This window comes from Halichoerus grypus, chromosome 6, assembly GCF_964656455.1.
Source record: "Halichoerus grypus chromosome 6, mHalGry1.hap1.1, whole genome shotgun sequence".
Taxonomy (NCBI): Eukaryota; Metazoa; Chordata; class Mammalia; order Carnivora; family Phocidae; genus Halichoerus; species Halichoerus grypus.
The window spans coordinates 143,133,524-143,158,998 of record NC_135717.1 but is presented as its reverse complement, the minus strand read 5'-3'; the positions used below and the strand labels follow the sequence as shown (position 1 = coordinate 143,158,998).

At 38.5% G+C, this 25,475-nt stretch overlaps 1 protein-coding gene across 7 annotated transcripts in view; it reads right to left on the bottom strand.

Moving 5' to 3' along the window:
• METTL25 (methyltransferase like 25) overlaps positions 1–25,475 on the bottom strand; it is a 151,666-nt gene that overhangs the window by 8,029 nt on the left and 118,162 nt on the right. For 3 of the 7 annotated variants that reach the window (XM_036085542.2, XM_078076374.1, XM_078076377.1), the window contains 2 exons: positions 17,759–17,865; positions 13,177–16,453 (listed from right to left, as the gene is read on the bottom strand). Coding sequence is in view for 1 of the 7 variants with exons in the window: in XM_078076377.1 (XP_077932503.1) it covers positions 17,860–17,865 (6 nt within the window). In the remaining 6 variants the exon portion in view is untranslated. Of the gene's footprint in view, positions 1–13,176; positions 16,454–17,758; positions 17,866–25,475 lie in introns of those variants that run through there. The other 4 variants (XM_078076369.1, XM_078076372.1, XM_078076373.1 and 1 more) reach the window with 4 other exon arrangements.

The window sequence follows — 25,475 nt, the reverse complement described above, 5'->3', positions numbered from 1 at the left end:
CTATGGGCAGGACGTATCTTTATCTACCTTTTACAGTTGAGGAAACTGAGGCATAGAAGAGTTAAGTAACTTGACTGAGAACACATAATTATAAGTAACAGAGTGGGGATTGGAACTGATGCAGTCTAGCTGTAGAGTCTGGGCTTAAAAATCACTAAGCTATTACTGCAAGAGATAAGGTAAAAGAAATTTAAAGGGGAGGAGGAGCAAGATGGTGGAGGAGTAAGAGACTTAAATTTCATCTGGTCCCAAGAATTCAGCTGGATAGGGATCAAACCATTCTGAACACCTATGAACTCAACAGGAGATCGAAGAAAAGAATAGCAGCAACTCTCTGAACAGAAAAGTGGCCACTTTCTGGAAGGTAGGACGTGCGGAGAAGTGAATCCGAGGTGATATTCCGGAAGATAGGCGGCAGGGGAGGGAGCCTCTGTCAGCCGCTACCGGCAAGTGATAGAGCAGTGGAGCACAAAATCAGAACTTTTAGAAGTCGGCTCTGCTGAGAGTCATCGCTCCAGTGGCTAAGTGGGGGGTGGAACCCTCAATGGGACAGTGTGGTCTCAGGACCCTTGGGGTCAGAGAAAGACCGGGGGTGCCTGAGTGCGGCAGAGCTCCCAGGTATCGGAGCGGGGAAGCCGGCTGCCGAGACGGAGCCGAGGAGCGGGCTCTCAGCTCGGGGTTGACATAAACTGTGATCTGCGGCAGTCAGGCCACTGCTCTTCCAGCAGGGACCCAACAAGCGGCAGATCCGGGGAGATTCCCCTTCCTCCCCCAGGAGGAGCGGCGCGGAAGCACACTGCAGGGATCTGCTGGGTTTGGAGACTCCACACGGGGTCGTGTGCCAGAGATAGAAACGTTCGGTCACAGGCCAGGTGAGCACGGAGTGTGGCCGGAGACCAGGGAGACGGGAGTGACTGACTGCTTTTCTCTGGGGGTGCACTGAGGAGTGGGGCCCTGAGTTCTCGGCTCCTGCGGGACGGAGATTGGAGGCCGCCATTATCACTCTAGGCCTCCAAACCTGCACGGAGAGCTTGCAGGGAACAAAAGCTCCCGAGAGCAAACCCGAGCAGATTACTTAGCCCGGACCAGGCAAGGGCGGGGCAATTCCTCCTCCGGCAAAGACATTTGGGAACCATGGCAACAGGCCCCTCCCCGAGAAGATCCGCAAGAACAGCCAGCCAAGACCAAGTTTACCGATCAATGAGAATGGCAGAACTCCAGCGCTAGGGGAATACTGCACATAGAATTCATGGCTTTTTTCCCATAATTCTTTAGTCTTTCAAAGTTTCAAATTTTTTTAATTTTGTTTTTTTCTTTTTCTATTTTTTTAAAATTTTTCTTTTTCCCTTTTTCAACCAACACCTTATCAGTCCCTTTTTTTAAAATCTTTTTTTTTTCATTTTTAGAGTCATATTCTATCTCTTCATTGTAGTTAACCTTATTTTTGGTATATAGATAGTTTGTTCTCTCTTTAAAATTTTGGGATACAGTTTCTTCTAATAGACCAAAATATACCCTAAATCTCTAGTGTATGGCTTTGTTCTAGTCTCCTGCCTGATCACATTCTCTCCCCCTTTTTTTTAATTCCTCTTCTTTCTTTTTTCAACCAACTTCTTATCAATTCCTTTTATAAAATCTTCTATAATTTTCATCTTTACAGTCATATTCCATCCCTTCATCGTATTTACCCTTATTTTTGTACATATGTAAGTTTTTCTTTCTTTAAAATTTTGGGAGGCACTTTCTTCTAACAGACCAAAATATGCCCGAAATCTAGTGTGTGGCACTGATCTAGGCACCAGCCTGGTCATATTTGATCATATTCTGGTTTTTTTTTTATCTTTTTCTTTTTTCTTTCTTTTCCTTTCTTTTCCCCTGGTTTCAGGTCTCTTCTGAGTTGTTTAGTGTATATTTTTCTGGGGTCGTTGTTACCCTGTTAGCATTTTGTTCTCTCATTCATCTATTGTCCTCTGGACAAAATGACAAGACGGAAAAAATCATCTCAAAAAAAAGAACAACAGGCAGTACTGACTGCCAGGGACCTAATCAATATAAACATTAGTAATATGTCAGAACTAGAGTTCAGAATGACGATTTTAAAGATACTAGCTGGGCTTGAAAAAAGCATGGAAGATATTAGAGAAACCCTCTCTGGAGAAATAAAAGAACTAAAATCTAACCAAGTAGAAATCAAAAAGGCTATTAATGAGGTGCAATAAAAAATGGAGGCCCTAACTGCTAGGATAAATGAGGCAGAAGAGAGAATTAGTGATATAGAAGACCAAATGATGGAAAATAAAGAAGCTGAGAAAAAGAGAGATAAACAACTACTGGATCATGAGGGCAGAATTTGAGAGATAAGTGATGCCATAAGACGAAACAGTATTAGAATAATTGGGATCCCAGAAGAAGAAGAAAGAGAGAGGGGGCAGAATGTATATTGCAGCAAATCATAGCAGAGAACTTCCCTAATTTGGGGAAGGAAACAGGCATCAAAATCCAGGAGGCACAGAGAACCCCCGTCAAAATCAATAAAAATAGGTCAACACCCTGACACCTAATAGTAAAACTTATGAGTCTCAGAGACAAAGAGAAAATCCTGAAAGCAGCTTGGGACAAGGGGTCTGTAACCTACAATGGTAGAAACATTAGATTGGCAACAGACCTATCTGCAGAGACCTGGCAGGCCAGAAAGGACTGGCATGATATATTTAGAGCACTGAATGAGAAAAATATGCAGCCAAGAATACTATATCCAGCTAGGCTGTCATTGAAAATAGAAGGAGACATAAAAAGCTTCCAGGACAAACAAAAACTAAAGGAATTTGCAAACATGAAACCAGCTCTACCAGAAATATTGAAAGGGTTCCTCTAAGCAAAGAGAGAGCCTAAAAGTAACAGAGACCAGGAAGGAACACAGACAATATACAGTAATAGTCACCATACAGGCAATACAATGGCACTAAATTCATATCTTTCAATAGTTACCCTGAATGTAAATGGGCTAAATGCCCCAATCAAAAGACACAAGCTATATGATTGGATAAAAAAAACAAGACCCATTGATATGCTGTCTGCAAGAGACTCATCTTAGACCTAAAGACACCTCCAGATTGAAAGTGAGGGGGTGGAAAACCATTTACCATGCTAATGGACACCAAAAGAAAGCTGGGGTGGCAATCCTTATATCAGACAAATTGTATTTTAAACCAAAGACTATAATAAGAGATGAGGAAGAGCACTATATCCTACTTAAAGGGTCTATCCAACAAGAAGATCTAACAACTGTAAATATCTATGCCCCTAACATGGGAGCAGCCAAATATATAAGCCAATTAATAACAAAAGCAAAGAAACACATCAACAACAATACAATAATAGTGGGGGACTTTAACACCCCCTCACTGAAATGGACAGGTATCTAAGCAAAAGATCAACAAGGAAATAAAGACTTTAAATGACACACTGGACCAAATGGACTTCACAGATATATTCAGAACATTCCATCCCAAAGCAACAGAATACACATTCTTCTCTAGTGCCCATGGAACATTCTCCAGAATAGATCACATCCTAGGTCACAAATCAGGTCTCAACTGGTACCAAAAGACTGGGATCATTCCCCACATATTTTCAGACCACAATGCTTTGAAACTAGAGCTCAATCACAAGAGGGAAGTTAGAAAGAACTCAAGAACATGGAGGCTAAAGAGCATCCTACTAAAGAATGAATGGGTCAACCAGGAAATTAAAGAAGAATTTTAAAAATTCATGGAAACAAATGAAAATGAAAACACAACTGTTCAAAATCTTTGGGATGCAGCAAAGGCAGTCCTAGGAGGAAAGTATATAGCAATACAAGCCTTTCTCAAGAAACAAGACAGGTCTCAAATACACAACCTAACCCTACACCTAAAGGAGCTGGAGAAAGAACAGCAAATAAAGCCTAAACCCAGCAGGAGAAGAGAAATAATAAAGAGCAGAGCAGAGATCAATGAAATACAAACCAAAAGAACAGTAGAACAGATCAACAAAACTAGGAGCTGGTTCTTTGAAAGAATTAACAAGATTGATAAACCCCTGGCCAGACTGATCAAAAAGAAAAGAGAAATGACCCAAATAAATAAAATCATGAATGAAAGAGGAGAGATCACAACCAACACCAAAGAAATACAAACAATTATAAGAACATACTATGAGCAACTCTATGCCAGCAAATTAGATACTCTGGAAGAAATGGATGCATTCCTAGAGATGTATCAACTACCAAAACTGAACCAGGAAGAAATAGAAAACCTGAACAGACCTATAACCACTAAGGAAATTGAAGCCCTAATCAAAAATCTCCCAACAAACAAGAGCCCAGGGCCAGATGGCTTCCCACGGGAATTCTACCAAACATTTAAAGAAGAATTAATACCTATTCTTCTGAAACTGCTCCAAAAAATAGAAATGGAAAGAAAACTTCCAAACTCGTTTTATGAGGCCACCATTACCTTGATCCCAAAACCAGATAAAGACCCCATCAAAAAGGAGAATTACAGACCAATATCCTTGATGAACACGGATGCAAAAATTCTCACCAAAATACTAGCCAATAGGATCCAACAGTACATTAAGAGGATTATTCACCACGACCAAGTGGGATTTTTCCCTGGGCTGCAAGGTTGGTTCAACATCCGCAAATCAATCAATGTGATTCAATACATTAACAAAAGAAAGAACAAGAACCATATGATCCTCTCAATAGAGGCAGAAAAAGCATTTGACAAAGTACAGCATCCTTTCTTGATCAAAACTCTTCAGAGTATAAGGATAGAGGGTACATACCTCAATATCATAAAAGCCATCTATGAAAAACCCACAGCGAATATCATTCTCAATGGGGAAAAACTGAGAGCTTTCCCCCTAAGGTCAGGAACACAGCAGGGATGTCCACTAACACCACTGCTATTCAACATAGTATTAGAAGTCCTAGCCACAGCAATCAGACAACAAAAAGAAATAAAAGGCATCTGAGTCGGCAAAGAAGTCAAACTCCCACTCCTTACAGATGATATGATACTTTATGTGGAAAACCCAAAAGACTCCACCCCAAAACTGCTAGAACTCATACAGGAATTCAGTAAAGTGGCAGGATATAAAATCACTGCACAGAAATCAGTGGCATTCCTATACACCGACAACAAGACAGAAGAAAGAGAAATTAAGGAGTCGATCCCATTTACAATTGCACCCAAAACCGTAAGATACCTAGGAATAAATCTAACCAAAGATGCAAAGAATCTGTACTCAGAAAACTATAAAATACTCATGAAAGAAATTGAGGAAGACACAAAGAAATGGAAAAACGTTCCATGCTCATGGATTGGAAGAACAAATATTGTGAAGATGTCAATGCTACCTAGAGCAATCTACACATTTAATGCAATCCCTATCAAAATACCATCCACTTTTTTCAAAGAAATGGAACAAATAATCCTCAAATTTGTATGGAACCAGAAAAGACCCCGCATAGCCAGAGGAATGTTGAAAAAGAAAAGCAAAGCTGGCGGCATCACAATTCCGGACTTCAAGCTCTATTACAAAGCTGTCATCATCAAGACAGTATGGTACTGGCACAAAAACAGACACATAGATCAATGGAACAGAATAGAGAGCCCAGAAATGGACCCTCAACTCTATGGTCAACTCATCTTCGACAAAGCAGGAAAGAATGTCCAATGGAAAAAAGACAGTCTCTTCAACAAATGGTGTTGGGAAAATTGGACAGCCACATGCAGAAGAATGAAACTGGACCATTTCCTTACACCACACACAAAAATAGACTCAAAATGGTCGAAAGACCTAAATCTGAGACAGGAGTCCATCAAAATCCTAAAGGAGAACACAGGCAGCAACCTCTTCAACCTCAGCTGCAGCAACTTCTTCCTAGAAACATTGCCTAAGGCAAGGGAAGCAAGGGCAAAAATGAACTATTGGGACTTCATCAAGATAAAAGGCTTTTGCACAGCAACAAAACCAAAAGACAACTGACAGAATGGGAGAAGATATTTGCAATGACATATCAGATAAAGGGCTAGTATCCAAAATCTATAAAGAACTTATCAAACTCAACACCCAAAGAACAAATAATCCAATCAAGAAATGGGCAGAAGACATGAACAGACATTTTTCCAAAGAAGACATCCAAATGGCCAACAGACACATGAAAAAGTGCTCAACATTGCTCGGCATCAGGGAAATCCAAATCAAAACCTCAATGAGATACCATCTCACACCAGTCAGAATGGCTAAAATTAACAAGTCAGGAAACGATAGATGTTGACAGGGATGCAGAGAGAGGGGAACCCTCCTACACTGTTGGTGGGAATGCAAGCTGCTGCAGCCACTCTGGAAAACAGTATGGAGGTTCCTCAAAAAGTTGAAAATAGAGCTACCATATGACCGAGCAATTGCACTACTGGGTATTTACCCCAAAGATACAAATGTAGGGAACCAAAGGGGTACATGCACCCTGATGTTTATAGCAGCAATGTCCACAATAGCCAAACTATGGAAAGAGCCAAGATGTCCATCAACAGATGAATGGATAAAGAAGATGTGGTATATATACACAATGGAATATTATGCAGCCATCAAAAGGAATGAAATCTTGCCATTTGCAACAACGTGGATGGAACTGGAGGATATTATGCTGAGCGAAATAAGTCAATCAGAGAAAGACAAGTATCATATGATCTCACTGATATGAGGAATTCTTAATCTCAGGAAACAAACTTAGGGTTGCTAGAATGGTGGGGGGTGGGAGGGATGGGGTGGCTGGGTGATAGACACTGGGGAGGGTATGTGCTATGGTGAGCGCTGTGAATTGTGTAAGACTGTTGAATCACAGACCTGTACCTCTGAAACAAATAATATATTATATGTTAAAAAAAAAAAAAAAAGAAGATAGGAAGGGAGAAATGAAGGGGGGGGAAACTGGTGGGTTTCTGAGAAACAAACAGGGTTCTAGAGGGGAGGGGGTGGGGGGATGGGTTAGCCTGGTGATGGGTATTAAAGAGGGCACATACTGCATGGAGCACTGGGTGTTATACGCAAACGATGAATCATAGAACACTACATCAAAAACTAATGATGTAATGTATGGTGATTAACATAATAAAATAAATTTTAAAAAAAATTTAAAGGTAAAAATCACTCTGTTTGGACTCCGATCTTAATTCCAATTTGAAAGTCAGGGGAGTGGATACTATCCTCAGATGAATATTCTGCCACCTCAGGGTCATGAGGTCTAATATCCTTGGGGCCAATTAGAAACCTCACTGAAAGAGGAACACTGCCTTCTCAAACTCAGTTCCTTTTTCTACTTTGAATAACACTGTGGAAACAGATCCTTTTTATCATAGGAAAACTTCATTGTAAGCTGTGATGGTAACTGGTAGTTGCAGGGCAAGGAAACCATCATGTGTGGTGGGGATTGCGTTCAGCCAGAGAGGGCATGCCCCATTGAAAAAGGGCCTGCTTCTCATCTCTAGCATATTATTGACATGTAGAAATGAGGGCAATTCAAATTTTTATAGTGTAATTTCCCACTATTTGAAAGTTCAACAATTAACTCAAATATTAAAAACAAATAAAACCCACTGTCTGGGCCAAACAAAATAAGACTTCAAACCACAAGTGTGTGACCCATACTTAAGCAATTTTCCCTTTAGGCTAAATCATCTTAATTCCAAACTTTTCCAAATGGATCTCTAGGTCCAGACCTTTAATGAGAATCATGGCTGTACCCTTGAACGGTGTCAAGCTCTGCAGTCATCTGTAGTTGATAGGAGTTACAAATTTAACTTTCAGAAGTTGAAGTCCTACCTGGCAGATAGTTACACTATGTGCAAGCCTAATGCCCTCCTCATGCACGTCCTAAGAAATGTCTGCTATAGTAGGCAATCTCTACCCAGACCGGCACCATTGATAAGTGTTTTTCCTTAATGGAAAAGCGTATTTTCATAGCTTTTCCAGGAATATCATGATGCCTTTAATGGAACCATAATCCGTTCCCTTATTTAATCTTCAATCACACAATGCTTATTTCACTGAATATAATGGCTTATGCACATTCTCTAATGGCCCCTAAATAAAAGACCTTTTTTTAAATTTGAAAGTGCTTCAGAGTATATATACAACGAGGAAAAGAACAGAACAGAAAAATGCCAGTTATTTAGTTGAAGTGAAAAAAAATAATGTTCAGAGTACAGAAACTTGAGTGATAAATCACTGTAATAAAATAATTAAAAAAGATTTGTCATTCTGACTATCTGAAATAGTATTTAAATTGTTCAGACATTTTACTAAAAATCTACTTAAAGAACTTTCAGATCCTATAGGAAACAGTTTTTTATAAAACAATATTTTAAAATATTTTCCATGAGAATCTATTCAGAAAATGTCTTAAATGGAATTTGAAAATCAAAATTTATTGCTCAAATTTGACTTTTATGTGTTCTGGTTGGAGTTCATGGACTCTGCACAAAGTAAGCATTATTTTGAATATTTTCAGTTAGTTTAATATATAGTGTCATAAATAAAGGACAAGTTGTCTTCAGAGGCCTGCCTAGGAGTTTGGAGTGTGAAAAACATGGCACTTTGGCACTCAGAAACAATTCTCAAATGAAAATTACATAATTAGGGCGCCTGGGTGGCTCAGATGGTTAAGCGTCTGCCTTCAGCTCAGGTCATGATCTCAGGGTCCTGGGATCGAGTCCCGCATCGGGCTCCCTGCTCCTTGGGAGCCTGCTTCTCCCTCTGCCTCTCTCTCTCTCTCTCTCTCTCTCTCTCTGTCTCTCATGAATAAATAAAATCTTAAAAAAAAAAAAAAAAAAGAAAATTACATAATTAAATAGAAGGACAAATAGGACACTGAATTCTTAAATGTGGAACTTTATAAAACATCAATTAAAACAAAATCACAAAACCCTAAATACAATGTGGTATCCTGGATTTGCTCATACAACAGAAAAAAGACATTCGTGGAAAACTGTTAAAATATGAATAAAGCCTGGAGTTAATAGTAATGTACCAATGTTGGCTTCTTGATTTTGACAAATGCACCATGGGACTGTAAGATGTTAACACTAGAGGAAACTGGGTGATAGGTATATGGGAATTCTATTTTTGGAACTTTTTTGTAAATCTAAAATTATTCCAAAATAAAAAATGTCATTTAAAAAATCACAGAACAATAGATGTACTGATCTGTGCCCTTAAAGGGTCCAACAGACTAGAGTAGGCTGACAAAATTCACATACACCTAAGTGCCATTTGTGTATATATGTGTGGGTGGTGTGTGTATATGAAGTGGCTAGATGGGAGATATGTGAAAACAGTTAACACACGTCAATCTTTTCCTTTGAGCCCTGCTGCTCAAAGTTTAAAAGGACATAAATGAGGGCGGAAAGTGAGTTCCTAAACATTTTATTCATAAAGTAAATATTAATAAAATAAAATATATTAGTAAATAATAAATATATTTAAACTTTAGGAATTTGTCACCATGTTAAAAAAGATAGGTCATCTTAACTGGACAACTTTCAAACTTTGGTTTTTTCTGTGCACTTTTGATTTTTTAAAACAGTTTTGTGTCTTTTTGTAGTATCTTCAAATATATACCAATGAAAATGATTATGCTTTGTTTCCAAATTCTATAAAGCACAACTTTATACTCACTTCTGTCCCCTCACCAAAAAGACTACATTGTGATAGGTTTCTCTTTTGCTGTATAGAACAGAGACATTAATGAGGTGGATGAAACATGTCAGCATGCTAAATTTAATAGGTCTGCTTTCAGGCAGGATATAGTAGGTCATGGCAAGCCAACACATTCACAGCAAAACCAAAAAAGGTAAGAACTACAAAACACATATTTTTAATGATATCAGAGAGTAAGGAAATAGCATAAACAAAAATTCCAGAGAAAGGAGAACCACGTTCTGAAATAGGCGGGCAATTGTTGGCCATCATTTTGCTTAGGGTTTAAGAATTAATCTTGACTGAGGCAGAGAGCTTCCGCTGGGGAAAAGAGATCCCAGCAGATCTTTTAGCCTTCTTCTGGGCCAGAGGAATCAAAAGGAAACGTGAAGGGTCTCAGTGATAGATGATAATGGTGGGACATCTGAAATGCAAGGAGAGTCTGAACTTGTGCCAAACGACATTTTGACACGGTTGAGATCTCAAGAATGAGGATTAGGACACACAGATCCAACTGACACAGGTTCTATACAGAAACAAAGGGTGGAGTAGATTCAAGGCACCAATTACTCCTACCTCACCACCTGCTGTGATCGCGGCAGCCAACTGTGTCCCCTTTCCACCTCTGTATGAGCACCAATTCGTGCATCAAAGGTTCCAGCAAATGGAAACCACCAGAGGAGCAACCTCGGGTTCAGCAGGGATGGTACTGTGCGAGTGAAGAGGGCGAGGCTCCTTCCTGGAGACCAAAGGAATCTCAGATGGAAGCAGTCCAGGGTGAGCTCATCCATAGATTGACCACTGGGTGCTCTGAAGACGTCCCATGCTCCATGAGGAAAATGTATGCCGGCTGTCAGGATGACTCCACCCCAGATGACACTAAGAACTGAGTCCTGTGTGGGGCCTTCAATCTTCTGGATTAAGTAGGTGTAACATTTTTTTTCTCTCTCAGTAAAGATGAATTCAGGATATCTGCCTCGAGGGAGCCAGCATCTTTAATTTATACACAGAGTTGCATTAAAGAATAACAGCAGCAGCTCGGTGCTGAAAATTGTGCAAAGGTAATAGAAGAGCCAAGCTCAGCTAGTGACTCAAAAGTGGAATCATTTCTTGATGGATTCAGTCACTGTTTTTTGTTTTTTAATTGGTTTTTAAACTCCACTATTCTTGGCTTTATTCCAACATGCATTGTTCTAAGAAGCCATGGAGGGAATGTCAAATTCTAGCTTCTTGGTGCACTTCACTTGTCACCAGAAAAGAACTTAAACCTGAATCAGCAGAAAGATTTGTTCCTGGGCTTGTTAATTACAGTGAAATTGAAGAATTAAAATGCAATGTCATGACCTCAGAAAGTATTTCATTCCCTTTATTTCATCCTCATCTCAATGTATAGCCAGCCATATTTCAGTCTGGGGTTTATTTATTGCAACAAAGCAGGTATGTGGCACATGATGTAATCTCTAAACCACTTCAGCTTGGCCTATTTGTCAGTTGAGGTGTGTGCTCAATTTAGAATGGCTTCTGCTCACTCAGATCTCTCTCACATGCTCGGTGGTTAAAGAGTTAGATTTATATAAAGTTCTTGACACCACAATAAAAGAGGCCACATTTATATGAACTGCAAAGTGCAATAAAAGCTCAGAAAACCAAATAAAATCTTGAGGAACACTGCCAATATATGGGAAGACAGTATACCATCTATTTTTATTTTATTTTGCTTTGCTGATTTGTATACTGAGTTCTCATAAATGGAAAAAAATTATATGTTCAAAAAAACCTGTTAAAGTAGCATCACATTGTTTTGTTTAATGAAGGGCTCAATTTGAATTTTGATTATAAACAATAGGAAATTGGGGCCACTTTAGGAGTTAATTTGTCACAAGTTTTTCTGGTCATAAGGAAGCATTTAATTTATACACTTTTATTCTTATAAAAGGCTCTAATAGAGGAAAATAAAACACCAAACATCAATAAATGTTATTTTAGCAAATATAATTTTTAGACGTACTATTAATTCCCATATATAAAACAGATGGCATATAGGAATACCATATATTTAAACATAAATCCAGGGTGCCTGGGTGGCTCAGTTGGTTAAGCGACTGCCTTCGGCTCAGGTCATGATCCTGGAGTCCCTGGTTCGAGTTCCGCATCAGGCTCCCTGCTCGGCAGGGAGTCTGCTTCTCCCTCTGACCCTCCCCCCTCTCATGTGCTCTCTCTCTCTCTCATTCTCTCTCTCAAATAAACAAATTAAAAAAAATATATAAATCCATTTAGAAATACTAGCTAGTTCTTTTATAGCATCTTTCTCACATGGGTCAACTACAAAGACTGTAAGAAACAGTAGTTGCCATATATTACAGATTAATATTAGTTGCAGATAATTTATAATTTTTAGAATCAAGTCAATCTTTCACACAAGTTTAGGTTCCTCTGTTACTTCCTTTCATAACATCCTGTTCATCCTTTCATTTTATTTGTTAAATTATAATAATTGATGAATCATGCAAGTTTTGTTAAAGTGCTTTTCCTGTTATGTTCTGAACTCCATAAGGTCTGGGACTATGTTTTCTTGTTCACTACACTTTGCTTAATATGTAGCCCAGTGCATAAAACATAGATGTGCTCAATAAAGGTGTGCTTAACGAATCAAGGACTGACAGATCTGCACCACGGGTGGGCAAACTATGGCTCAAATCCAGCCTGCTGCCTGCTTTCTACAGCCATTAAGTTAAGAATGCTTATTTTTTTCTTCTATCTTTAAGTGGCTCTATTTTTCAAATGGTTATTTAACTACCTAAATAGCAGCCTCAGTTTTGCTTGTTGGCCCATAAATTCTAAAATATTTACTATTTGGCGCTTCAAGAAAAATGTTTCCTGACCCTGATTTAGACCACCCCTGTCCAAAAGAACTATGACAATGATGGAAATATTACATATCTGTGCCCTCCAACAGGATAGCCACAAACCACATATGGCTATTGACCACATGAAATTTGTCCAGCGTGACCGAGAAACGCAACTTTTCATTTTAAATCATTTAAATAAGCCCATGTGGCTAGCAGCTAGTGTATTAGCAGCAGATCTAGATATACAAAAGAAGAGATATCATGTAAACACAGTAAACACTTACTGGGAGATCAAACATATCTTTGGAAAAAATGAAAAATATTTGAAGTTAGTTTGGCCTTTCTGGCAAAAAATTGAATAAAAAAATAAAATAAATTATCATCAGTTCATTAAAACAACTAACATTATGACAGTACAAGACCCAAATGTAAAGATTAATTCATTTAATTTGGCAGTTACACAGAAACTCATTTAAAATAAGTGGTGGTTGGTTCTTCATTTACTATGAATGAAAAAAAATTATTTTGGATAAGGCAGATAATGTTACTATTCTATAAACAAGTAAATGAAGGACACTGCTTTTATGAAGATTTTGAAGTTTCTCTTTGCTTTATTGAAAGACACATCACTCACAAAGAAATTCTTGAAATACATAGAATGCTGTTAAAGCAAAATGTTCTCTAGCACAGTAGGAAAACATTAGAGCACATAAACAAGTAAAAACAGCAATATAATCCAACAGTATCCTCAAACAGCATTAAAACAGGTATTAAAGTGGCCTGAGAAGTAAAGATTCAAATTGCAAAGTGAAGTTTAAACACCCACATTCACATGTGATTTCAAGTCTTTAAGTTGAGAAGCGATTATAAGGAAATCTGAAATATATGCTATTTAGGATTGAAATTGTTTGCTGCTGTTATTTATAACACTTAAAGTAAGTTTAAAAATTAAAAAATTAGAGTATATTTCCTTTTCTTGCTTATACTGTTTCTTACATGTCTATGTATGAAATAATATCTCCCTGAGTAAAACTACTTTGGCTGCCGCCTTTTATTTCAAATGATTTTATCATTAGGGAAAAATTTGAAATCATGGTGGACAAATAATCCCTTAATGCTTTTCCTGGCTAGCAAGTAATTTGTCAAAGCAATCCAATTTCCAAATAGCGTACAAACTCAATAAGATACTGAGCCAATGCATCTGTTCCTCTCTGTAGAGTATGCACAAATGCCTTTCATTTTGGGGGAAAATCCTAAGACTGAATTCTTTGAAAGGACAATTTAGCTCTAGTAACAAAATACCATTTATAATGTCTCTCTGATAAAACTTTAGAATTTTTTAAAAAGTCAGGTTTTATTTAGATGCAATTATTTATATGCAGCAATATTCACCCTTTTTAAGTGTACTGTTTAATGTATTTGACAAACATACAAATCACACATTCACCACCCAAATTAACATATGCGACATTTTCATCACCCCAGAAAGTTCCCTTATGCCCCTTTGTAGACGATCCCTTTCTTTACACATAGCCCACTGGCAACCAGTGACCGATCTGTTTTCTGTTTCTACGGTTTCAACTTTTCTAGAATGTCATACAAATGGAATCATACAGAATGTAATCTGTTGTGCCTGTCTTATTTCACTTAGCCACTTAGCGTAATGCTTTTGAAATTCATCCATGTTGTTGCATATACATGTAGTCCATTGCTTGTTGTTGAGAAGTATTCCATCGTATGAATATATCATAATAATTTTATCCATTCTGCTGGTGATAGACTTTCAGCTAAGCAACTATTAACATTTGCTGTGTGGACATATGTTTTCGTTTCTCTTGGGTAAATATCTGTGAGTGGAATTGTTGGGTCATATGGTAAGTATATGTTTAACTTTATAAAAAATCTGCCAAACTGTTCTCCAAAATAACTGTAGCATTTGCATTTGCCTGAGCAATCTTCAGAGCTCTCTTTGTTTTATGTGGGCTCTAACAATATTATCAATCCTTCTAATTTTAGTCATTTGAAAGGTTGTGTAGTGGTATCTCTCTGCCTCCTTGTGCTTTTATTTCATATTTTCTTGATGATTAATGATGAATTATTTTTACACATGTTCATTGCCATTTGTATATATTTCTTGGTGAAATATTTGTTCAAATCTTTTGCCTTTCTTTTTACTGAGGTTTTGTGTGTGTGCGTGTGTGTGTGTCTATTTTTGTATTCTGCATACAAGCTCTTTATCAGGTAGGAGCTTTGCTAATTTTTCTTTTCTTTTACCAATCTGTGGACTGTCTTTTCATTTTCTTAACGTGTCTTTTGAAGGGCAGACATTTTAAATTTGATGAAGTCCAATCTGTGAAATCTTCACTTATGGTTCATGTTTTTGGTGCCAAGAAATCTTTCCTTAACCAAAGGTCACAAATATTTTTTCCTATGTTGTCTTCTAGCAGTTTTTTACATTCACGTCAAAGATCCATTTCAAGTAACCTGTATGCGATATGTGGTAAAGGTTAAGCTTTTTTGGTTTTTCATTTTGATATGCAGTTGTTTGCAACACTTGTTGAAAAAAGTACTTAAACCCACTGAATTGCTTTGGCAGCTTTGTCAAAAGTCAACGGACTGACCAGGTGTGGGCTGGTTTCTGAGCTCACGAGTCTGTGCCATTCATCTACATAATTATCTGTAAACAAATACCACCCCGCTGTTATTACTGAAGTTTTCTAGTAAGTCTTGTAGACTGTTGTATTTTATATAAATAAAGTGGATATTGATATCCTTCAGAAACCTGAGTACCTCTGAAACAGTTGTTCACTATAGAGTGTAAGTGGAGACCTCACTGATTTGAGAAGATACCATTCCTCCAAAGATGAAAGAATTGCTATTCTTGGTAGTTACTTTAGGTGTTCTGTTTCCCTGTGTTCCACAGACAGGGGGCTGACTGAGCCCAGGGGATCCACAGATAGAATTCAGGGCATCCGTGATCTTGGGAGCTTGGAGAAAATGTTCTTCTTTATTCTAATTGCTAATCGTAATTTAGGGTTTCCTTCAGTTCTAAGGTGGACAACAAACCTCAGCAGTACTGGCAGTACTTGCAACTCTTGCCAATAGAAAGTACAGATATTTCTGTGTCACATTACAGTTATGGCCGGGATCTTCAAATATTGTTGACATTTACTGTTACTTAAAAATTAGAGTTTTAGAACTGCTACGTGATCTTTTTATTCAATGAGTTAATAAACACACACATACTACTAAATTATAACTTTAAAAAAAATTTTTTAGTAACGATCTCAATATGATTGGTTTCCTTTGTCATATTATGTATTTCACTTTGTATTTAAAAGAAAATGTTTGAGAAGAGGCCCAAAGACATTTCCAGATGGCCAAAGGGGTCCGTGGCACAGAAATGGTTTAGATTTGCCCTCTGTATTCCCATTTCACAGACCTACTACTTAGGCTGTCTTGCAATAAAAGTGTCTTTACTACTTCAGTTTAGAATATTGCACTATTACCAGCTCTGCATTATTTCATCTTATACTATATATAATCATAATATATTGTATATTATTTCATCTTATTAAGAAAGTTTCAATAAACCTTCATTAAACATGTGAGATTAGACAATGCTGCAGGTCAGAATCTGGAGATTCAGAGGTGTATCACATGGTTCTTGCCTTTGAGGAAATTAGGTTCCACTAGGCAGATAAGGAAGTAAGCATGCAATTTACATTCTATGTGCCCTAATAAGCATACATGGGAGTGACCAAGATGATGTTCTTACCCTTCACTTGGGTGGTGGTGGAGGTATGGGCAGAATATCAGCAAATGCTTCCCACAGGAATTGACATATATGAGGACACCTGGAGAATAAGAAAGCAGTAACTAGGATGGGAAGAGACTATGTCAGACAGAGGAAACATGAGCAAGCATCCAACTCAACTCTGCCTGGAGCCCTGGGGCAGAAGAATGGCCAAGGGAGGAATTATGCATTGCTTATCCCCAACTCCCCTAGGAAATGTCAAGGAAGACAATCATTCTCACAATGTAGAAGCTGAAACAGCTTCCCCCACTCTTTTTTTCTTTCTTAAGATTTTATTTATTTGACAGAGAGAGACACAGCAAGAGAGGGAACACAAGCAGAGGGAGTGGGAGAGGGAGAAGCAGGCCTCCCGCCGAGCAGGGAGCCTGATGCGGGGCTCGATCCCAGCACCCTGGGATCATGACCTGAGCGGAAGGCAGACGTTTAACGACTGAGTCACCCAGGCACCCCCAGCTTCCCACTCTTGATTAGAATATTCAGCTTGCATTTACCAGGCAAAAGTTCTTTTTCCCAGGTCCTTTCCCCAGAAGCTGTTAAAGTGCTGGGCCCTTGGCCAATGGAGCCCTTCTTGCAAGGGCCCCTCCCTATTTCCTGTGCCTTCTTCAGGGTGCCCTCCCCAGGCTCTCTTAGTGTGTCTCCTAGGCTGTAGCCAGTTTCCTTCACTCCTAGACTGGTGGGTGGCATATGATCATGCACTTAGCGTGGGCAAAGGGCAAAGACACCTGAATACGGACTCATAGCCCTGATCTCTCCTTTAGCACTTCAGTCCCGGAGGACCCAGGCTACAGCAGCAAGATCCTCTCCCATCCTGGATTGAATGAGTCATTTATTGCATCCTAAACAGAGATTGTTACTAAGAAACATTCCTATTTAAACTGTCCTCAAGCCGGGCAGCAGCAGGGGCTGCTCAGCTAATTAGGGACTAATTGACTCTTTAGCAATGTTATCAGCTGTGACAGAGTCTTTCCTGCCTGTGTCTGCCAGGGTACTGGGACCATTCTCTGTGATGGGCTCCATTTTCACTTTGTTTATCAGGATCTAAATGGAGCAAATTCCAGCCTCATATCCCTGAGATCTCATGAAGATAGGAGTGTAGATGTAAAATCTTTATATTTTTGAGGGTTTCTGTTTAGTCCGGGAAATTGTTTCATCTTGCTCAGTGATCCTTATGGGAAATAGACGGTCTACCTTTTAGAGGTTTCTGCTTACAATTACTGAGGCAACATTACACTTTCTGAGGAAGAGGATGGTGCCCTTTCTTGCTCTTGTGTAGGAGAGGATTTTTTTTTTTCGTTTTTGTTAGGCATTTTTAATTACGACCATAAAATTTCGTGACTTCACTTACCTGGCATTATTCTTTTCTCTCAGAGGAAGGGCTAGTTTTTTCCCATGGAGGATCAGTGTATTCATTTCCTCCCTTTTCTCCACAGCATGTTCTGAACGTGTTCACTGCTAGGCATAGGACAAACAGTAAAAATGATATGTTTTCTGCCCCTCCAGGATGGACGGAGGAATACAAACATTTTAAAAGTAAGTGCAATGAAGTCATATTCATCTGTACAAAGTTAGGACATCATAAAAAAGACAGTGACTTATATGTGGAGAAAACATTGTAAATATTAAAGGACAATGTAGGAATGTGTTGACTAGAAGAGAAAGGGATGTTAGCCTTCCTGGGAGGGATCAGTGAGGGCAAAGTCCAGATGGAGGCAACACTTGAGATACTGTGGGAGTCACAGAAAGTCTGGATACTTTGGAACTATGGTTAGATGGAGTGCAGCAAAAGATTATGTTGATGAAGTAACCAGGAAAAGCATCATGGAAGATTTGGATGCCATGCTAAAGAGTTTGGATTTTCCTGTAAGAAAATGGGAAGGCCATAGAAGAGTTATCGGCGGGGGTAGGAGATTGATGCCAAGGAAACCAGGAGGTTCTTATGAGGCTCTGAACTTAGAGAGTAGGGGTGGCACTGGAGAGGGGAGGCAGTGAAGAGAAACGTAAGAGATTGAATGACAATGACTTAATGTTTAAACGGTTTGGAAGGAGAGAGGAGTCTAGTGTGATTTTGGCTTTCAGTGGCAAGTTTCCTTCACTGAAAAGGAGTATCAGAAGAGAAGTGCTTTTGACAGGAAAGTTTAATTTTAGACATGTTGATTTTGAGGTGCTAGGGGAATACCCATGGGAAATGGCAATGTCCTTCAGGCAGTTGGGTAAACATGCCCAAAAGCTCAGGAGAGAGATTCAGGAGGGAGAGCTAGCCTAGAAATTAAATCTGAGTGAGCATCATCAGATACAGGCAGTTTTGGAAGCCATGACCATGTTTCTTGGAAAGCATATAGATTGAAAAAGGCACAAGAACAGCCCTCAAAGGAAAAAACTAATATTTGAATGACAAACAGAATAGTCTGCAAAGAAGGCTGGGAGTGAACAGAGTGGAAGGAGAAAACTCTAAAGTAAAGTGGCTCTTTTGGCTTCTGGGAAGCAAGTTCTTGGGGGTCAGATGTTCCCTCCACCTCCCTAAATCTTATGGCCTGTTTCTCTGTATTGTTTCTCTGTTTCTCTGTATTGGCTTTATCTCTTCTCTCTCAGGATGTCTTCTTCTTCTCTCTGTTTCTCTGTATTGGCTTTATCTCTTCTCTCTCAGGATGTCTTCTTCTGCTCATTTGTAGTTTCTGACCCTCATAATTTTGGCTTCACATGGTCAAATGTTGCCTCCAGAATCTCTTTATACAGCGTGACCTTTTAGCTCCCATGCCAAAGTGTTTTCTATTTCAATTCCTAAGAAAGAGAGAATCTGATAGGTCTGACTCTTTTTGAGCCAGGTCACAATCAGGGATCTAGACTACCTTGACCAGGTGTCTACTCTCACTCCTATCACCTGTGGTCTTAGTATAAAATATGGCTGCCCAGGTTCACCCTTTGGTGAAAGAAGAAAAGAATGTGGTCAAGTTGAATGACAGCTATAGTTTAAGAAAGTTTAAAGATGTGAATCCTCAACAATGGCAGATACCATAGCATGGTCAAGAAAGAGTCCTTTGGGTCTAATGATATGGATGCCAGCAAGGGCACTGGCCACTTGCTGGAATGGCAGAGAGGCATCTGGTTGCTCTGAATTGGCAATGAATAAAGGCAGGAAGTGGAGACATAGAGTTGTGGCTTCCCCTCAACCATGATCTTAACCTCAAACTTTATAATAAAAAGGCAAGGAAGGGGGGTGATATTGATACAGAACACAGAGTCTAGCGGTAGTCGTCCTTTTTTTTCCTTCTCAAACATCTATTTTATTTTTTAGGTATTTGCCCTTGTTCTGGAGTATAACTGTAGGTCAGGACTTATGAGCACAGATAACAGAATTACCCTTAGAAAAAGAAAGTATCTCTTCAAATGAGACTGTGGGAAGGAGGGCAGGAGAAATGATGTGGGTGATCTATAGGAAAGGTAAGAGGTTGGCAAAGGGCACCTAAGTCTACTCTGCAAAGTCTCTCTCTCTTCACTTCAACCTTATCTAACACAGGCCTTTATATACTTTCTTAGCCAAATGAACAAACAAACTCCGGTAGTGGCTAAAAGTTTGTAGTCATGAGGTTCTTCCATGTTCCTGGAGAAGAAGGGGAGCAGTGATATAATGAAATAATACTGATCTTGGGAGCCAGAAAACCTGGGTCACCTTGGGAAAATTATGTACATGTCTTTGAATTCCACTGTAGAGTGGGAATGTTTTACTTACAATGACACAGGTATATCAATATACTGTGGAAACTTAGAAGAAGGAAAAATTAAGCCTGCTAATGTCACTTGGGAAAGAGTTCCAGAGAAACTGGCTTTTGAGGTGGGTCATGAAATATGAGTAGAGCTCATAGAGCTCACCAGGCTAGACGGTAAGGAAAAAGGGGTTTGACTCAGGCTAAGTGTACAACATCATACACAGAATGTGACCATCAGAGGCCTGGAATAATAATTATACACAGAAAGCAACCATCAGAGGCCTTTATGGCCTCTGAATCACCAAAAACTTGGAACTACATGCCTTCGCCTTGTCACCTGAACAAAACACATGCACTTCCCATCAGCTAGCCCCATCATATTCTTATGTCTATACTGCTGAGTTCTTCCTTCTTCTCTCTCATTCTCCCACTGCTGCTGTCCTTTTCCACTGAGACCTTCATCTTTTTCACCATATACCACTTTCCCTGAAGCTTAACATTTGTTTATTGTCAATTGATGCTATTTTCCTACATAAATTCTCTGAATAACGTTTTTTATTTTTTTCCAAGTACTCTTCTCTCTCTAGATATTCTTCCTCAGTAATCACTTGAATACTCATAACTTAGACAACCATTTATGGATCTTGAGCTCTAACTTTCCTATGGGCTCTAGGTTGCATATTGGATATCTTTATCATTTGGGTGTTGCACAGACACAGCATACCCAAAATATTGAACAATAATCCTAATTCACAAGCAAACCTAGACTTTCTTCCTCAGTAAATGGCCATACTACTCAGCTAGCCAACCAAACTAGAAACTTGGAGGGAGGTGAAAGGTGGGTATCCTAGACTTCATTCTCTCCCTCACCTATGATACACAATCAGTAACCAAGTCGTGATAATTTTACTCCTTGGATTATTATTTTTTTTCTTTTCCATTTCTACTTCCTCTGCCTTAATCCAGGCATTATCACTTTTCACTTAGGTTTCTGAAATGGGCTCCTGTTTTTCTGGCCTCCCTCCAATCCATCCTCTAGCCTATTGCACAGTGATTTTTCTAAAATAGAAATATAATCATATCACTCTCTTCTTAAACTCCCTCAATGAATCCTTATGCTGTGAGAGGAAATGTACCTCTTTAGCATGGCATTCAAGGTCTTCTAGATCTAGGATCCTGTCAAACCTCTTTGTGGTCTTATCTCCATACTCATTGTTCACATCAAATCTACTTTCAGGCCCCTATAGAGACATGCCATCTCATGTTTTTGAAATAATTGTTGCTAATCCTTATTAAGAGGTTACTATTTATGAAGGTCTCTGTTAATTGATCTATTCCTTCTCAAAACGCCAAGCGGTCTGTTACCATTTCCCCCACCAGTTGACAGAAAAAATGAGGCACAAATCAGTTAAGTAACCTAACCAAGGTCACACAGCTAGTGAGGGACACAACTAGAATTTGAACTCTTATCAGTCTCTCTCTAGAATCCATTCCTTTAACCACTATATATAGCATTACCACACTGTCTCTTCTTCTGGAAGACCTTTCTTTTTTCACTTTCATTACCTCATACTTACTCTTCATCCACTTAATCTAGCTTCTCCTTCCATCAAAATTCTGAAAAATCTCTCACAAAAAATATCAGTGAACTCCAAAGGAAAATTTTCCATTCTCTTCTTACTTGATCTCTCAAATGCTTTCAACCACTGGTCACTCCATAGGCCCTGAAATATCTTCTTCTGTGGTTCATATGATGATATATTCTTGGTCTTTCTAGTTTATCTCTGAATGTGCTTTCTCAGCCTCCTTTATTGCTCATCCTCCTCTACAGAATCTTCATACTGGAGTCATTAAAGATTCAGTCCTAGTTTCCCCATTCTTCTCTCCCTGTGCTTTTTGCACTGAGTATCTCATCCATATCCTAGCTTCAATTTCCATCTACATGTTGATAACTTCTAAACTTGCATTCATGCTTCCCTTTATTCTATATTGACCCTTACACACCAGTGCTTCTTTAACATTGCTTGAATTTCTCAAAAGCATGCTATACTCAACATATTCAAAATGGAATTGTCAGTTTTCTCCCAAAGATTGTTCTTCAGTGTACCTTAGCACCACCTTTCATCTAGTCAAATGATCTAGACAACTGTTATAGCCCATCGACCAAAGAGGACTAGGAAAAAACCCTGTAGTCCAAGTTAGATTTATTTCACTTACTGCAGCTGAGAGAATGCACTCCAGAGGAACTGTAGGTTGTCTCAATAAAGTAGAGTTTTAGGAGCTTCTTTTAGGATTTAGGCCTGTATTGCATGGTTATAGAGAGGATTTAAAACCATGGGATCCAGTTTTGAATTGGAGATTGTCAAAAAGCTAGGGAAATTCAATGACTGGTTTTGCTTTTTTTTTTTAAATTTATTTGAGAGAGAGATAGCATGTGTGCGCATGTGCAAGAGCAGGGGTGGAGGGAGAGGGAGAGAGAGAATGTCAAGTAGACTTCATGCTGAGTGCAGAGCCTGCCAGGGGCTCGATCTCAGGACCCTGAGATCATGACCTGAGCTGAAATCAAGAGTTGGATGCTTAACTGACTGCACCACCCAGGTGCCCCTTTGCTTTTTTTTAAAAAAAGCAGGATCATTAAAGTGGCCTGAGGGTGATCACTGCTAAAGAAGTAGGAGTTAGTTACATGTTAGAAGAGAGGATGTTGAGAATGACTTTGTCTCTTGTTCCAAGCATGCCACTGAGTGAATATTATCCATAATTGTCATTTATTTTATATTTTAGTATCTCCAAGTTTTAGCTAGGTACTTTTGGTAAAAATGACTTGAAGTCTCAGCTTTAATTTTGCAGTACAAAAAATAAAAGAATTATCCATTATTATTTCAGACTGAAAATTCAAAATTACATATAGTTTTAGTTGCACACATATTTTCCTTCACTTTAGTACTGAAACATTTTTTAGGCTTCTAAGAAAAACCCCCAAATATTATTCTAGTCATTTGCAAAAAGAGTTCCATCTGATTGGCAGACTATGATACCCACCCATTTAGAGGCAGGAAAACCAAGAAATCATCAATTGCTTGAGGTCTACAGGGTTATACACCCACCATTATCTTGCTTTTCTCAAGAGGAAACTGAAAAAATGGAAGAAGACCAACACAGAAGACCCTCAAATGATCAAGTGGTAAGACAGTCACTGTAGTGGTTAGGTGGTTAGACTCTCAAGCCAGAACGCCTGGATTTGAATCGTGACTTTACTGTTCCATAGCTTTCTTCCTGCGTCCTCCTACTTGGAGCAAGTTGCTTGACCTCTCTGTATCTGAATTTCCTCTGTAGTAAGCGGCAGAAATAATATAGTCCCTTCCTCTTAGGATTATTGTGAGGATTGAGTAAGTTAATAAAGTGCTTAGAACAGCACCTAGCACGGCATAGGCACTCAATAAAATTTACTTGGCATTATTATTATAACCCATCATGTCATTTGGAGTTTAAAAAACCTTTTAAAAATTGAGTAGTTGCCAAGGACACACTGTATGAATGGTATGTATGTGTGTAAGAGAAATATAAAGTTGGAGTCACCTCTAAAATTTTTTAAACATATCTGGCCACTCAAGAAGACTCCTTCAGAGAGCTGCTCAGATGCCAGCACATTTGAGAATAGTGAATCTAGAATTATGTTAACATATTGGAACCTTCCATGGAGACTGGGATGGTGAAAGAGCAATTTGAATAGTAGACTTTCAAAACTGTCAAGGAAATTGATGATGTGTTCCTGCTTGCCAGGAAGGGGCTTATGCAACACCTTTGGACTGAATATGAGGCCAATAAAAATGGAACTTCTGGGGAGATTCAATGAAATCTATAACTGAAGTGGCCCCATTCTTCTCTTCCTGTCAAGCTGGCCATTTTGACATCTATTAACTAATACATGTAAGTGGGGTAAATATTTTTTTGATTATGACATCTGTTTAAATGGGCCTTCGGTGTCTGTTCATACTTTCAGTTAAACTATATGCTGTTAGCATTTACTAGATTGGAGGTGGTTTCTTCGGTCCAGAGAAGAAGTTTACAACAAAGATTATAGATTATTTTTTATAATCATATGGAGCACATAAGAAGGTTCTTTGTATTTATTTTTTTATTTCATGATGGGCCATGTGTGCATTTTTGGAGGGTATGTTTGAATTAAGTTTATTGGCACATTTATGTAGAAGACTTATCTTAATTGATTTCTGTCAAGTCATTCATAGATTGCTTGCCTATGCTTCCTTGTATTTTATGTACAAATATCTAGGTTGGAGACTACTCAAGAGGCTAGAAACAACCTAAAGGTCTAACAATAAAATAATGGGCAAATAGAATATATCTCATTAGGATGGACTTTTATGAAGTCATTAAAAATGATCATTATGAAGGCAGTGTAGAATCATGGGAAAATGTTTCTTATATAATATTAGGTAAAAGAGGCAAAATACAAAGGGTATGTTGACTGTTAAGGCAAATACAAACAATATATGCATTTGGACCAACTGAGAATAACTACTTGAAAGTGGGAATATGAGTAATTTAAATATATTTTCTTCACTTCTTTTTAACAAAAAAAGAAAAAGTCAAGAGCTTTAAATGACATGACCAAATTATTTAAGAGCCAAATTCCTCGCTCATTTTTCATGGATTTGTAAAAATGACAGGTTGTGTGTTAAGGCAACTTGAACTTCAGCCCAAGAACCTGACTTGTTTGCCTCAATAGATTCACTGTATTTTGACTTTCTTAATAAATTCTGTGCAAATTTCAATGACAGGGGTTTGCTATCTTTATTAATATGAAAAGATCTCCTGGGTGAAAAGATACCATAATCAGAGATAAACAGGAGAAGCACAGCATATGGCGTGTAATGTCCACCAAAAGTATTATAAAGGCCTTTTGAGGAGTTGTTTATAGTTGCTATATATATTTTTTTAGAAGTTAGTTTTGAGAGATACATAGATAAAATACAGAATATTTTCACATTCTTAAAATTTACTTCCACAATAAATCTTTTACATTACAATTAAAAGACACTGCCATAGTCAGTTGTGAGAAATGGTTGCAAAAAACCCACAACTCAAACCAAAAATTTATTAACAAGTCCTTTTGGAGTAATGCTGTTAAAGAATGTCAGCTGAAGGCAGAGGGGGTTTGTGAAAATCTGGTTTCCTTTGTATTTATTCTTTGGCAGTGACTGAAGAAAGGGGGATCTAACCTTCTTAGATACAGACCTCTTGAGCATGAGCCAAGATGTAGGTCCATTTATGGCAAGGTTGTGAGTACCCTTAAGATTTGCATGCTCCCCAACACTGAAACGGAATGCAGTAGACACT